The 14,511-nt window shown below is 47.1% G+C and overlaps 1 protein-coding gene across 1 annotated transcript in view; it reads left to right on the top strand.

The window, feature by feature from the left end:
* BDKRB2 (bradykinin receptor B2) overlaps positions 1 to 10,465 on the top strand; it is a 97,337-nt gene extending 86,872 nt beyond the window's left edge. The window contains exon 3 of the mRNA XM_015413847.1: positions 9,279 to 10,465. Coding sequence (XP_015269333.1) covers positions 9,279 to 10,419 — 1,141 coding nt within the window. The 3' untranslated portion in view covers positions 10,420 to 10,465. The remainder of the gene's footprint in view (positions 1 to 9,278) is intronic.
* The last annotated feature ends 4,046 nt before the right edge of the window (positions 10,466 to 14,511 follow it).

Below are 14,511 nucleotides of genomic sequence, written 5' to 3'. Positions count from 1 at the left end.
TGTAGGGAATGGCTGCAATATGTCCTCCCCATCATCTCTTTATGCAAATATAGAGCCTCCTCCTGACTGAGAATGGTTTACTTTTTCCATGCTTTTCCTTTTTTGAAAAAAGCATCAAAATTCTGCACTATGCAAATTCACTTGTTTTCATTTAGTCTGAATAATTTACCTGGCCTTTTATCTTTTTGCATAATTTACTTAGCATCTGTTAATTGAGGGCTCTGAAACTCCACTGCCTCGCTCCTTCCGAGATGTCACCAGACAATGTAATTTCAAGCATCAACTTGCAGTCAGAAGGGCTAGAAACTTGGTTTTCTTTTTTAAAAATACCTGAGATGCTTGAGGAAGCAGAATTCCACTCCTGATGTCACGATCTGTTCTTTTTTTACACTTACATAGAACTGAGGCAGGGGAAAAAAGAAAAGTACAAGGTGAAAGTATTTATTAGAGCTGTATAGATCCCTACATTTTTTGCAATAAAGCTTCTTGGGGGATCTTCTACAGGTTTTTCAAATTTTACCTTGAGTAATGAGATGAATTTTTTTAAAATCACTCTTGGTGACAGCGTGACATCACTTCCAGGAAAACCCAATAGTGACATCATGCCTTCCTATGAGTTGCCGGAATGGATGATTCCAAGAGAAGACTGGCATCTCTTCTGGGAAAGAAGTGGTGCCAGCACTCCCTAGGAATCACTGAAAACTAGAGAGTTGTGATGTCACTTCCAGATTTTGCCAGAAGTGCCATCATGCTGCTGCTGACTGATGCCCCCATGTCCCTGGCCCACCTGGTCTCCTGCTGGTTGCCTGGCAACCCTAGTTCTTCTGCACCAATTTGCACTTGGTGAGATTGTAGATTATCTAGGCTGAATAAGCATGCAATTTCTTCACCACATGCCAAGCTCAGCAACTCACTTCACATTTTTTATACTGCTCATGGTACATATGCACTGTGTTTAAGTTCTTCATCTATGAACGCATAGACTTTTAAACCTCTATGAACATTTACACTCCTGAGTCAATCTGTTTGTTTGATGAGGCCCGCTGCAAAGGACTCTGGGACATTTTTGCCTTTAGCACTTGAGTGGAAGAAGAAATTTCAGCTTGTGAAGCTTGTCTTATGGGAGGGGGAGAAAAGCTGCACTTGTTCTGGGAATTCCCCCTTCTGCACAATTATTAATGACACAGTAGTCCTGCCTCGTTTTTTGTATCTGTTCTACGTAGTTTATGCTACGGTCCATGTGCCCTTCCAACACATATCTTGCTTGTCACTTTTAACTGCCTGCCCTGACTTCCTGTCTGTCCGATATGTAGCACTTCATCTTGTAGGGAGAAAATTACCTGTATAGAATACATATGAAATGGCACTAGGGATCCCAAGTCCCCCCCGGGGGGCAAGGAAACCCCCGCCCCGAGGCCCATTCCCCGGTGGTGCCGGATTGGGCCCCAGGGGGGAACTCCACCCCGACGTGCACGTCACCCAGAAGTGACGCGGGCACGCCGGGCACGCTGGGAGCGGGGCCATGGCCATACAAGGGAAAACTCTATGGTTTCGGCTTGTGGTCAGTGACCAGCAAAAATCGTCTGCCAAAAATAAAATCATGGAACTTTTTGACAGCCGCTACCAACGCCAGACCCTCCTTGTCTATCTGGGCATAGTTCCGCTCTGCCGCAGATAGTGATCTAGAATAAAAAGCGATAGGCGCTTCGCTCCCATCAGGCATCAGATGGCTTAAAACTGCGCCTACTCCAAAAGGTGAAGCGTCAGCAGCTAACACCAGGAGCTTGTGTTCATCATAATGCGTGAGTACGGCATTAGATGTCAGCAGCTCCTTGACTCCCACAAAAGCCTTTTCCTCGGCCTGCCCCCACTTCCATTTTGCCTCCTTGTGCAAAAGCGCGTGCAAAGGGGCCGCCACTGATGCCTTATGCGGTAAAAACGCATGATAAAAATTCAGGAGTCCTAAAAAGGATTGGAGCTCCTTCTTACTCACCGGCCTGGGGGCGTTTTGGATTGCAGATACCTTCTCATCCGTGGGGTGGACTCCCTCTGCGTCAATGCGAAACCCCAGGAAGTCCACACTTTCCACCCCGAGCGTGCATTTTGAGCGCTTAACTCTGAGACCGGCATTTTGAAAACGCCTGAGGACCTCTTTAACCCGGTCCAGTAGTTCCTGTTCAGACCCGCCCGCAATCAGCACGTCGTCAAAATAGGGCACTGTGCCAGGTACCCCCCTTAGTAGACGTTCCATGAGGCCCTGAAAAATCCCAGGTGCTACGTTGACCCCGAATTGCAGCCTGTTCACTTTAAAAGCCCCTTGGTGGGTTACAATTGTTTGGGCCTCGGCAGCCTCCGGGGTGACAGGCAACTGCTGGTATGCCTGGGCCAGGTCAAATTTGGCGAAAATCTTGCCACCCCCCAGGGAAGCCAAAATGTGGCTTATTACCGGGACCGGGTACGAATGTTGCTGCAGCGCCTTGTTAATCGTACATTTGTAATCGGCGCATAGTCGTATGGACCCATCTGATTTGACAGGGGTTACGATCGGGGTCTCCCATTTGCTGTATGGTACTGGCTCTAAAACCCCTTGCTCAACTAGTTTGTCAATCTCTTTTTCCACCTTATGTTTGAGAGACACAGGTACTTTCCGATACTTCAACCTAATAGGTTTGACTGACGGATCTAAGTCAAACGCAACCGGGGGGCCCTTGTACCTCCCCAACCCTTCGGCAAATACATCAGGGAACAGGTCGTACAGCATGCCCCATTTATTTTCAGACATCCTGTTAATCCCAGAAATACCAATGCCCAATGGCTCAAACCAATCTAACCCTAGCAGGTTAACCCGGTCTCCCTCTGCAATCAGGAATGACAGTTTAACACATTTCCCCTTATACTCAACAGTAACAGAGTCCCGTCCGGCCAAGGGAATTCGGTTGCCCTGGAAGTCGGACACTCTGGTTCCCGCAGGCTGGAGCCGCCGCCGGCTTCGGTTCGGGAACAACTGGCGCCAGGACGCGGCAGAAATCACCGTCACGGACGATCCTGAGTCCACCTCCATTGTACAGGGTCGGCCGTCGAGGAGTGGAGTCACGGTGATCTTGCCCTGGCTGCTGGTGCGATTTACGGCCGATGCGCTCGACAAGGTCGCCGTCAACTGGCAGCTTGCTTCCGATGCTGAGGAACGGGTCTTGCCTTGGGTGCTGACTGGAGTGCCCCTCTGCGCTGACCGGTTGTTAGTTGAGGGATCCTTCTTTGCTGATCTGCAGACTCTGGCCAGATGACCACGCCGCCCACACGCTCTGCAGTCGACATCACGAGCCCAACAGGAGTCGCGCTGGTGTTTCCCGCCACAACCGGAGCAAGGCTTGACGTTGGTAGTCTTCGCTGGGGTCCGCTTGCCTCGAACCGCGTTGACGTCATCATCCGCGTCTTCGCCCTCGCTGTCTCGTTGAGCGTGTATACTGGGCTCTGCCACCCGCTGGCGGACCTCCTTCGTGGACTTCTCCGCTGCTTCCGCGGCCACGGCCTCTTCGTAGGCCACTGCCCAGGTCAGGGTGGTGCGGGCGAACAGCCTCTGTTGCAGCCTTTCATCTTTGAGACCGCAGACGAGACGGTCTCTGAGGGCTTCCTCCACGTTGTGGAAATTACATGGCCGTGCGGCTTTGCGAAGGGCCGCCACGAAATCTGCGATGGTCTCGCCTCCGGCCTGGTTCCGCTTGTAAAAAGCGTGCCGGCAGGCGATCTCCGACGGTTGTGGAGAATAGTGAGCCTTAAGCTTCTCCGTGATGTCAGCGTAGGTGACAGTCTTTATATCAGTTGGGGCCACCAACGACCTGGCTATGTCGAAGGTCCCCTTCCCGCAGGAACTCAGGAGGCATGCTCGTTTCTTCGCCTCATCGGTGATGTCGTGGGTCTCCAGATGGAACTCGAACCTGGACAGGTAGGAGTCCCAGTCTTCTGAGGAGGGTTCGAAGCACTCGAACTTCTGGCTTCCAGCCATCGTGGGAGACTTGGGCACCGGAGCTGGTGGCGCCTCCGCCGGATCGGCTGCTGTGCTCTGCTCGCTTTCTTCCGAGTCCGAAGTGTGGATGTCCGCAGGGCTGCCTACCTGCTCTAACATCCCACCTTCGTCGCCAATTGTTAGATCGCGCTAACAAAGGACTCTTAGAGTGATTCAGCAAGTGATTCAGCTTTATTGGAAGTAACGAGCAAGCACTAACTCAGTAAGAAACCAGAACAGAAAACAGTGGGAGCTTATGCTCCTTTTAAACATAACCGGGCTAATGTAGCCACGCCTATTTACAAATAACAACCAATGAGATTGCTAGAATAAAGACCAATGGGAGTCTTTCCCTCCTAGGGAATGGTATCGTTCTGATTGGTCGCTGTTACGAAGCGACCAATAGGAAGTTCGCTCAGAGGAGCCCTGGTCTGGCTCGAAGCTTAACATGGGAGTCCTATGAGGTGATTCATGTAATCATTTCAATACATTACACATATGAAATGGCACTAGGGATCCCAAGTCCCCCCGGGGGGCAAGGAAACCCCCGCCCCGAGGTCCATTCCCCGGTGGTGCCGGATTGGGCCCCGGGGGGGAACTCCACCCCGCCGTCCACGTTACCCAGGGCGTCCTCCCGTCACTTCCGGGTGACGTGCGCTCCCAGCGAAGATAGACTTGGCAACCCTAAATGGCACACAGCCTACGAACCCTGGTCAATCCAATTGCAGTCTCTACACAGGGGTATGGAACGAAGGCAATGATGGTTATTAGTGGCAGCACTCAAAACTGAGATCTGGATTTCTTGTGATGATATCCTGGCTTGTATCCTAAGGCTTGCTTCTGATTGCACCCCTCTTTCCTTTCCTTTTATACCCTTTGAAGCTCATTGATTCACAGATCTTGGGCAGCAGAAGATACTTGCTTCTTGTTATTTTTTGGGTGTGAGGGCTAAAAGGGCTGAGACAGATTTTGCAATTGCTAGAGTAAATTTAGGATCCTTATCACTGAGCAAAAGAGCCAGGGTTTCCAGAGGGGGACAGTTGGTTGATTAAAGGCATAATATAGTGGTCCCTCTTGTATGGCTGTGGCCCCACCCCCAGCATGCCTGGCGTCCTCCCGTCACTTCCGGGTGACGTGCGCTCCCAGCGAAGATAGACTTGGCAACCCTAAATGGCACACAGCCTACGAACCCTGGTCAATCCAATTGCAGTCTCTACACAGGGGTATGGAACGAAGGCAATGATGGTTATTAGTGGCAGCACTCAAAACTGAGATCTGGATTTCTTGTGATGATATCCTGGCTTGTAGCCTAAGGCTTGCTTCTGATTGCACCCCTCTTTCCTTTCCTTTTATACCCTTTGAAGCTCATTGATTCACAGATCTTGGGCAGCAGAAGATACTTGCTTCTTGTTATTTTTTGGGTGTGAGGGCTAAAAGGGCTGAGACAGATTTTGCAATTGCTAGAGTAAATTTAGGATCCTGATCACTGAGCAAAAGAGCCAGGGTTTCCAGAGTGTAGGGGCCCTGGGGGACAGTTGGTTGATTAAAGGCATAATATATTTTATATTTTCAAAGAACCTGCATCCAGGCAGGGCACGGAAGGATGTCTCTATCCTAGTAAGGCCACAAAAGCAGATTCTGTCAGAATAGGACCTGTTCAGAAATCTCCCCTGTAAGACCACTGTAGGTATAATATTCAATCCTGCAAACAAAAAAGTTCTACAGTAACATGGGATGGTAAGATAGTACACATAGGGGGTAAAGAGCTTGGGAAAGAAAGACTAAAAGATAGGGGTAAGCAAACTCTGTGGGCTCTCAGGATCAGAGTACTATAATTGATTTCTAGGACACACTTCTTGATCAAAGAAAATGCTTTAGATTTGCCCATCTCAAAAATATAATTAACCGACATTCCAACTATCATCAGTTTCTCATCCAGTGCTTTCATCCAAGTCGACTTGTGGGTATCTCAGTTTAGAGCGGCTAACAAACAATCTTCAGCACAGAGCTGTTTTAATCTCAGTTGAAAGGCATAAAGCCATGCTCTTGCTTCTGATATCTGTCCAAATTCTGCCTGCAATACAACATTTGACACACAGCAGGGAATATTCAGTATTTTCCTTAAAAAATGTACTAAGGGTTGATCGATGTTATCAGAGATAGCTTTAATCCAAATAGCTGAGTCATAAAGGATGAGGGGATCCACTTTCAAATTAAAAGTTTGCACCACTCCAGGAATATAATCCCCTTCCCTTATTATCGAACAACCTATTTATGCTGCTTGTGCATGGTTTCATTTTATTAAGCGCTCATCTAAGCTGAAGGATCCAAGATGGATCTGCCGGGGGGGAATCCCCAAATAGGAGAAGGCCTTGACTTGCTCAATACTGGACCCACTGATAGACCATTGAAACAGGTTCCATTTTCTGGTCTTGGTGAAAACTAGCATCTTAGATTTTGAATAATCACCAAGCTTTCTCAAGAACAATAATTAGAAAAAAATTGCAAGGCCTTTTGCAGCCTGACCCTAGTTCTGGACAAGATCATGGCATCATCTGCATAGAACCAAATAGGCACCCCAATCTCAGCTGATTTTGGTGGATGGCCGCAGTCATTAAAGATTGTTGCGATGTCATTTAAATATAAATTAAACAAAAAAGGTGCCAACAAACATCCCTGTCGTACTCCCTTTTCCAGATTAAATGGATATGTTAAATTCCCATTCACACCCACATTGTATTTGGGCAGTCGAACCTGAATGTAATTGTTGAATAAGTCCTAGGAGTCTTTTATGTATAGTAGTTTGATTAAATTTGTCCCACAATCTGTGCCGATTTATAGAATCAAAGCCTTCTTGAGGTCAATAAAAACTGCATATAGATGCTCCCCCACCCCTTAAAGGATGAATAGTTCTGAATCAGGTGATAAAGAACTAGGCAGTGGTTGTATGTTGAAGAACTCTGCCTAAATCCTGTCTGTTTATTTATTTATTTATTTCATTCGACTTTCTGTCCCGCTCACACCCCCTAGGGGCTCTGAGCGGCTTACAATTCAAATTACAACAACCCTAATCTAGGGCCACATTTACGTAAGGGGAAGGTGAGAAGCCTACCAGGCACCCTTGTTTTAGTTGTAGCAGATCTTCTTGCGAGGGGACAGTCCGGCGGTGACCCTTCTTCGGCGCTGGTCTTCGTTATTCCTCCTTTCCGGATGTCACACTTTCCGTCTCCAGGCCAGGACCACTTCGCGCTTCTGTGCCTGCTCGCAGCGGCCTCCGTCCAAGTCAGGCTCCTGTTCATATCCCATTAAGGTTTCTGATTCCATCCAATCCAGGAGCTTCTTTAGTAGATAAGCAGAGTATAGCTTTCCTACAGAAGAAAGAAGGCTGATTGGTCAATAACATGATGGATCACTTCTGGACCCCTTTTAAATACTGGGACAATAATAGAGTGTTTCCATAAATCGGGTATTTGTCCACTGATGTTAATTTGAGTGAAAATTGGGGCCAGAACTGTGGCCTACCATTGTGGATCACCCTTAAATAGCTTGTTAAGGATTAGATCAGACCTTAAGGCTTTTCCTAGTTTTAATCCCTTGATAAGGCAAATGACCTCCTTAATTGTTACCTTGGACCAAGATGCTGTTACATCAAGAGGAATAATAAAGGGTGTACTAGGTGTACTAGCACTACCATCGGAGAATAGCTTCCTGAAATAGTTTTCCCATGTCAGAGGGGCAATACAGTTTGGGATTTTAGAGGCTGGGTTTATAGCAGAATAGACAATAGACCAGAAGGCCTTATTATCATTGTTATTAGCAGCTGGAATCAGATATCTCCATTCCTTATTAAAGGCCATCTGTCTCCTCATTTTAATCATTTCTCTGTACGTTTTCTTCAGCTCCATCAGCTCTTGATTGCACCCCTCTTCATCTGTCACACAGCCAATCCTCTGTTGCACAACACTGTCTTCCAGTGCTAGGTACTCTTTGGCTCATTGAAAGATGTTAGCTTTGTGTGGGTGAAAGCTTGTAGCACCAGAGGAACACAGTCTGCAGCAGAGGACCATGGTTTGTAATCAAAAATAGCACAGTGCATAAGCAAGGTTTAGCCTCCAAGCCGTGTCCAAATTCCAGCAATTCTACAACAAAAGTTGTATTTGTTATATTTCATTCGTAAGCCATTTCCCAGGTGAGCTGCAATGGTTGTATGGATGGTCTCAGAAATTCACAATAGCTATGGAGTTTAATGCTGTGTACTAGTGGTAGAGCATTTGCTTTGCATGCAGAAGGTCCAAGGTTCAATACCCCAAAACTCCAGTTAAAAGGAATATGTAGAAGGCAATGTCTCTGCTTGAGACTGTGGAGAGCTGCTGCCAGACAGAGTAGATAATCCTGACCTTGGTACACCAATGGTCTGACTTGGTATTGGCAGGGCCAGCTCTACCACTAGGCCAACCTCGGTGGCTGCCTAGGGGCGCACACATCAGGGGGTGCAGAGAAGCTCCCTCAGAGGAGATGAAGCCCCGGTCTTGCCAAGGAGCAGCAGCCTTTCCCCAGCGGAAACCGGACTCACATGCACACGCACTCTCTAGAACGCCCCCGTGCCTGCCCCCCCACCCCCCCAGCCTCGAGGCACCGCCACAGTGCCCTGCCCTGCTTTGCCAGGCAGCCAAAGCCTCCGCAATGCCCGTCCCACCCACGCCCACCTTCTCCGGGGCACAGTGGCCAAAAATACCAGGTGCCATCAGGAGGTCCACCAGTGGGGCCAGGACACTCGAAGCCCCCCACTGTTGCCCCCCCAAAAAAACACCATTGTGGGTGAGAAGTTGTTTTAGGTTAGCAGGCTGTCTGTAAGCAAGAAAAAGTCAGGCTCCCAGTGCCTGTGTGAGGGAAGTGTCACTATCTAGCATGGGTTGTAGGTCATTAATAATCTGCTGAACTGGCTTGAGGAAGCTTCCTGAAAGCTTATACCCTGCCACAAATTTTGTTAGTCTTTACGGAGCTACTGGGCTCTTACTCTTTTCTACTGCCCCCTAGCATACAGCTACCATCCAATTATAACACACTTCAATCACCCATCCATCCCCCTTCTTTCATACTCTAAAGGCCTGCATTTTGAACTACAGCAACACACACGTAAAACCCCACATTAAAACACAGGAATAAAACACACACAAAATACCTACCTAGCAAAACCCCACACCTTAGCTTTTGTGACATCTTTTTCTCTGTGTTATGTTGCATAGAGGTCTAATTTGTCCCTTTTCCTTTCCAGCATTGAAGCAGCAGCCATTATGGCTGAAGACAGTACCACCCTTGACATTGTTACAGCCACCTGGAAGCTTGGGATGAATCAGTCTGTTTGGCCCAACACAACAGCCCAAAATGACTCCTGCCCCTGGCACGTAAAGTGGGAGTGGCTATTTGCCACCCAGCCATTTTTCCTCTGGTTTCTTACTGCCTTGGGAGTGGTCGAGAATGTGTTTGTCCTCCTTGTTTTCTGCCTCCATAAGAGTCGCTGCACAGTGGCTGAAATCTATTTGGCAAACTTAGCCATGGCTGACCTTTTGCTGCTCTGCGGATTACCCTTTTGGGCCATTAACATGGCTAATAACTTTAATTGGCCGTTTGGGAACTTCCTTTGCAAAGCCGTCAACAGCATCGTTCAGATGAACTTCTATTCTAGCATTTACCTCTTGGTGATGGTAAGCATCGATCGCTACCTGGCCTTGGTGAAAACGATGACGCTGGGAAGGATGCGCCGACCGCTGTGTGCCAAATTGAACTGCCTCATCATTTGGATTTCTGCACTGCTCCTCTGTTCGCCTGTTTTGATATTCAGATCGACACAGTACATGCCTAAGTACAAGGTCACAGGCTGCATTCTGGATTACCCACTTCATAGCCATTGGCAAGTGACTACCAACGTCCTGCTGAACACAGTCGGCTTTCTGTTGCCTCTCTGTGTCATTACCTACTGTACGGTTCAAATAATCCAGGCTTTGAAAAACAACAACCTTCGAAAGCTCAAAGCAGTCCAGACAGAGAAGAAAGCCACCACCCTGATCCTTGCGGTCCTTCTTCTGTTTATTATCTGCTGGCTTCCTTTCCAGATCACCACGTTCTTTGACACGTTACTCAAAGTCAAAGTCATTTCTGGTTGTGCCGCTGAAGAAGCCATACACGTGACCACCCAGATTGCCACGTACTGTAGTTTCAGCAACAGTTGCCTTAACCCTATAGCCTATGTCATTGTGGGAAAACATTTCCAAAAGAAATCCAAGGAGGTCTACCATCACTTGTTCCTTAGGAGGCCCAGCCAAGCACCATCAGTCCAGATGGTGAGTTCCATGGATACCCTCAGAACTTCTATTTCAGTGGAGCGGCTACGGAAAAAATCTACTGTACCACGATAGCACAATTTTCATGTTTCTATAGTAGAGGCAAATCCTTAAATGAAGCAGTGGGTTATCTCTCATTTCACCTCAGTTTATATTGTGCTCCCCATCTGAACAGAATGGAGTCATTTATGACAAAACCTTGGGACAGCTAGCATTGTAGTAAAGTTGTACATCCACCTGTTTGTAATAGATGCCCTGTGGATTGGAATAATTTTTGTTGTTGTTCAGTCGCGCAGTCGAGTCTGACTCTTCGCGACCCCATGGACCACATCATGCCAAGCCCTTCTGTCCTCCACCATCTTCTGGAGTTGGCTCAATTTCATGTTCGTTGCATCGATAACACTGTCTAACCATCTCATCCTTTGCCGTCCCCTTTCTTCTTTTACCTTCAATCTTTTCATTTTTCATGATATATTATGGAGGAATCTTCTTGGGCATTTCCCCCCCATTTGGGCATTACTGAAACTCAGCCACTCCTAACAGCTTACATTGCTTTTCTTGGTACCTAAACTACACAAGGCTGTAGAATGCCATAATATGTCTACATACATATCCTGCAACTAACTTAGTGAAAATTCATATGACTTATTTCAATAGAGTATGAGAACATGTCCAGATAGCAATCATGTTTCTTGTTGGAAGCAGTACATCCAGCAGTAAGCTACCATATAAAAACAGTAAAATGATGGCAGGTATGAATATGCTAACTGGCCCTTAGTTCATCTACATTTCCTTAGAAAGCAAGTAATCTTTATTGGCAGACCCATGAACAAGAGCCACTCTGGAAACTGTGGGGTCCCAGATCTTGTTGAGCCTGTGGGCATTTGGGGAATTTTGAGAACAGGTTTTGTGGTGGGTACCACAATAAAAGGACTGCTGTGGAGTAGATGGTGACAACCACAAAACTGCAGCAGTGGGAACTATATTAAGTCCAATCACAGAACACAGGGCTATTCCACAAAGTGTTTGGAGGTTCCAAGCCAAGCTTCTTCCAAGAGAGCCAGTTTGGTATAGTGGTTATGATTTGATTCCCCATTCCTCCACATGCAGCTGCTGATGTGACCTTGGGCCAGTCACAGTTCTCTCAGAGCTGTTCTCTCACGAGCAGTTCTCTCAGAGCTATCTCAGCCCCACCCACCTCACAGTGTGTCTGTGTGGGGAGGGGAAAGGAAAGGATATTGTAAGCCGCTCTGAGACTCCTTCGGGTAGTGAAGGGTGGGGTATAAATCCAGTCTCCTCCTCCTCCTTGTATGGAGGCAACTATTTCCAAATGGAAGCCCCCTGCAGACACCCCTGGGCTTTTAAAAAGTAGGTCCTACTCAACTGTGGTAAAGGAAAGCCAGAACTGGCTCTTTGCTTTAGGGAAGAGGTGTTTGGGGAAGGAAACAAGTGGGAGCAGGGAGCAGACTGGCTGGTGCCATAGCATCCATGGTGACTATGCAGAGAATCACTCACTGATCTAGTGTCTCAAGAAATGTTATTCCACCACTAAAAATGTAACACTGCACTGGCTTGGGAGGATTACTTCATTCCATGAACAACAACACTTCAGGTGTTTGGAAGTACTTCTTCACCCAAAGAGTGATTAACACTTGGAATTCACTGCCACAGGAAGTGGTGGCAGCTACAAGCATGGATGGCTTCAAAAGGGAATTAGATAAGCATATGGAGCAGAGGTCCATCAGTGGCTATTAGCCACAAGGTATAGATAGGGGCTCTGGGGCAAGTGATGCTCTGTCTTCTTGGTGCTTGGGGGGTCAACAGTGGGAGGGCTTCTAATGTCCTGGCCCCACTGGTGGACCTCCTGATGGCACTGGTATTTCTGGCCACTGTGTGACACAGAGTGTTGGACTGGAGGGGCCTTTGGCCTGATCCAACTTTGGCGTCTCTTATGTTCTTATTGAATTCTTTGGTTGTAGAATGCCAGACTAACTGCACACAAGGAGCAAAACTATGCAATTGATCAAGGTGGGAGACCACACTGGGAAGGGGGTGGCCAAGAGTTCCAAGGGGAATCCAGGCTGCAGGCACCAGTGAAATGATATTTCAGAAATAAAATAGGTGTTTTTCTTTCATGAGAATTAAGACTGCAGAGATGGGAGGGGAAGGGACAGGATCAGGGAGGGAGACTCATATTATACATTTTATATATGGGCCCTGAAGAATAACACTGGGATCTGGAATTATGTATTATTCTGCCAGGTGATATTTTCCTTAAGACTAAGTCTCAAACTCTCACACCATCATAGGATGGAGCAACTGAAGGCATCATCTTGCCAACAATAATACTGTAGCACTGTATCAAGTCTAGCACACATAAATGCACACACACCTTTATTCTACTCTGTACAGAACTTGACACATCAGAATTTCCAGTAAACTCTTGAAAATATACAAGAGTCACAGGCTGCAAGTCACACACACTAAATAATCCACTTTCAATCCACTTTCCAACCGGATTTTGCCAGTTCACACAGTAAAAATCCAGTTTCAAAGTGGATTGAAGGTGGATTATTAAGTGTGTGTGACTGTAGCCACAGTCACTTAAATTTGTTACTTCAGAGTACAACAACTTAAGGACACTTAGACAAGATCCAGCTTAGCTAGATGACCTCTGAGACTGTTTTTAAATCCGATCTCATTGCCAGTGAGGTACCTCTTCACACATTATGGAGACGTACAGCTTGCGTCCAGGGTCGCCATCTTGTACCCTGTCTAACAGCCACATGTGACTTGGAGGTTCTTCTCAGTTCCTGTGTACGTGGTGACTGTGGTGGGTGTGAAAGGGTTTTGGCCTTCCCCCTTGTCCCATTTTCCTGACCTGCAGTGGTCCTGTGGGTGTGCTACCCCTCCAGGGTCATTTCAGGTCATAAATATGGAGGGGGAGGCTGAAGCCCCTTCTCCATGCTGCTGCATTCATGATCCAAACTGGGCACCAGGGGCATGGGAACTGTGGAGAACCTGCATGCCACTTGTGACTGTTGGACTCAAGACACAGGGTGAGGGGCCCTGACACAGTCTGAGCCACTCCTCTACTAGCAAGAGCTGCTGACATTCATTTTAATAATAAAGATAGAGTTGTGTGCTCATTCCATGGTCTACACACCTGTCCCAGTAGAAGGGGTCAATGGGATGGCCTGTGTTTACACAAGAGCACCATATGAACAATGCTGAGCATGTCTCAATTTAGGTAATTTTTTTTAAGACAGAGCATTTACTCCGTCTTCATCTTATCTAATACCTTTTTAATCTCACTGTTTCTTCAGAGAACTCAGGGAAGTGTATACGGTTCTTCCTTCCCCCAGTTTATCCTCACAGCAACCCTGTGAGGCTAACTACCCCAAATCAACACCTAGTGAGCTTTGTGGCTGAGTGACTATTTGGACTAATCTTCTGCACTGTCATTTTTTGTCACTCTTTGGTCCCTATTACTTTGGGTTCCTCCTCCTTTTTTCCACATATGTTTTGCTCCCTTTGGGACCACTAGAGAGAGCAAAACACATTGGGGGGGGGGACGACACCCTGAAGCAATAGGGACAAACGAGTGACGAAAATGATAGTGCGGAAGTGGCGTCAGACCAAGCTCTGAATACTTTACCATGGAGGCTGTAAAATGGATGACTGTCCTGACAGAGCATGATGTGTGAGAGCCTGTGGCAGCGGGGACATTCCAGGTCTACTCTGAGTCTAGAAATGAAGGCTGAAATCAGTTCAGAGCATTCGTTTCTCCAGAGAAGACACTTGTACAAAAATATGTAATATATAAAAAACATATAATTGTATAACTGTCTTGTTAACTATGTTTTCTATAAAATAAATATCTGTTGTTTTCATCAACACTCCAGCGTGGCTTTTCTGTCTACAGTGGGCGGAGGGAACAGCTCGTTAGTTCAGTAGAAGTGTAGGTGCAGCCATTCCTAATAAGGTTAACTGAATAATCTAATCCATAGGAAGCTACTGTATACTGACTCAGACCCTTGGTCCATCAAGGTCAGCACTGTCTGCTCTGACCAGCAGCAGCTCTCCAGCATTTCAGGTAGAGGCAGGGCTCTTTTTGTAGAAAAAGCCCAGCAGGAACTCATTAGCATAATAGGCCACACCCAACAG

Source organism: Gekko japonicus, unplaced genomic scaffold (assembly GCF_001447785.1).
Source record: "Gekko japonicus isolate JY-2015 unplaced genomic scaffold, Gekko_japonicus_V1.1 scaffold1041, whole genome shotgun sequence".
NCBI classification, from domain to species: domain Eukaryota; kingdom Metazoa; phylum Chordata; class Lepidosauria; order Squamata; family Gekkonidae; genus Gekko; species Gekko japonicus.
The sequence above is the reverse complement of the archived record's forward strand: the minus strand, read 5'-3'. Positions and strand labels throughout refer to the sequence as shown.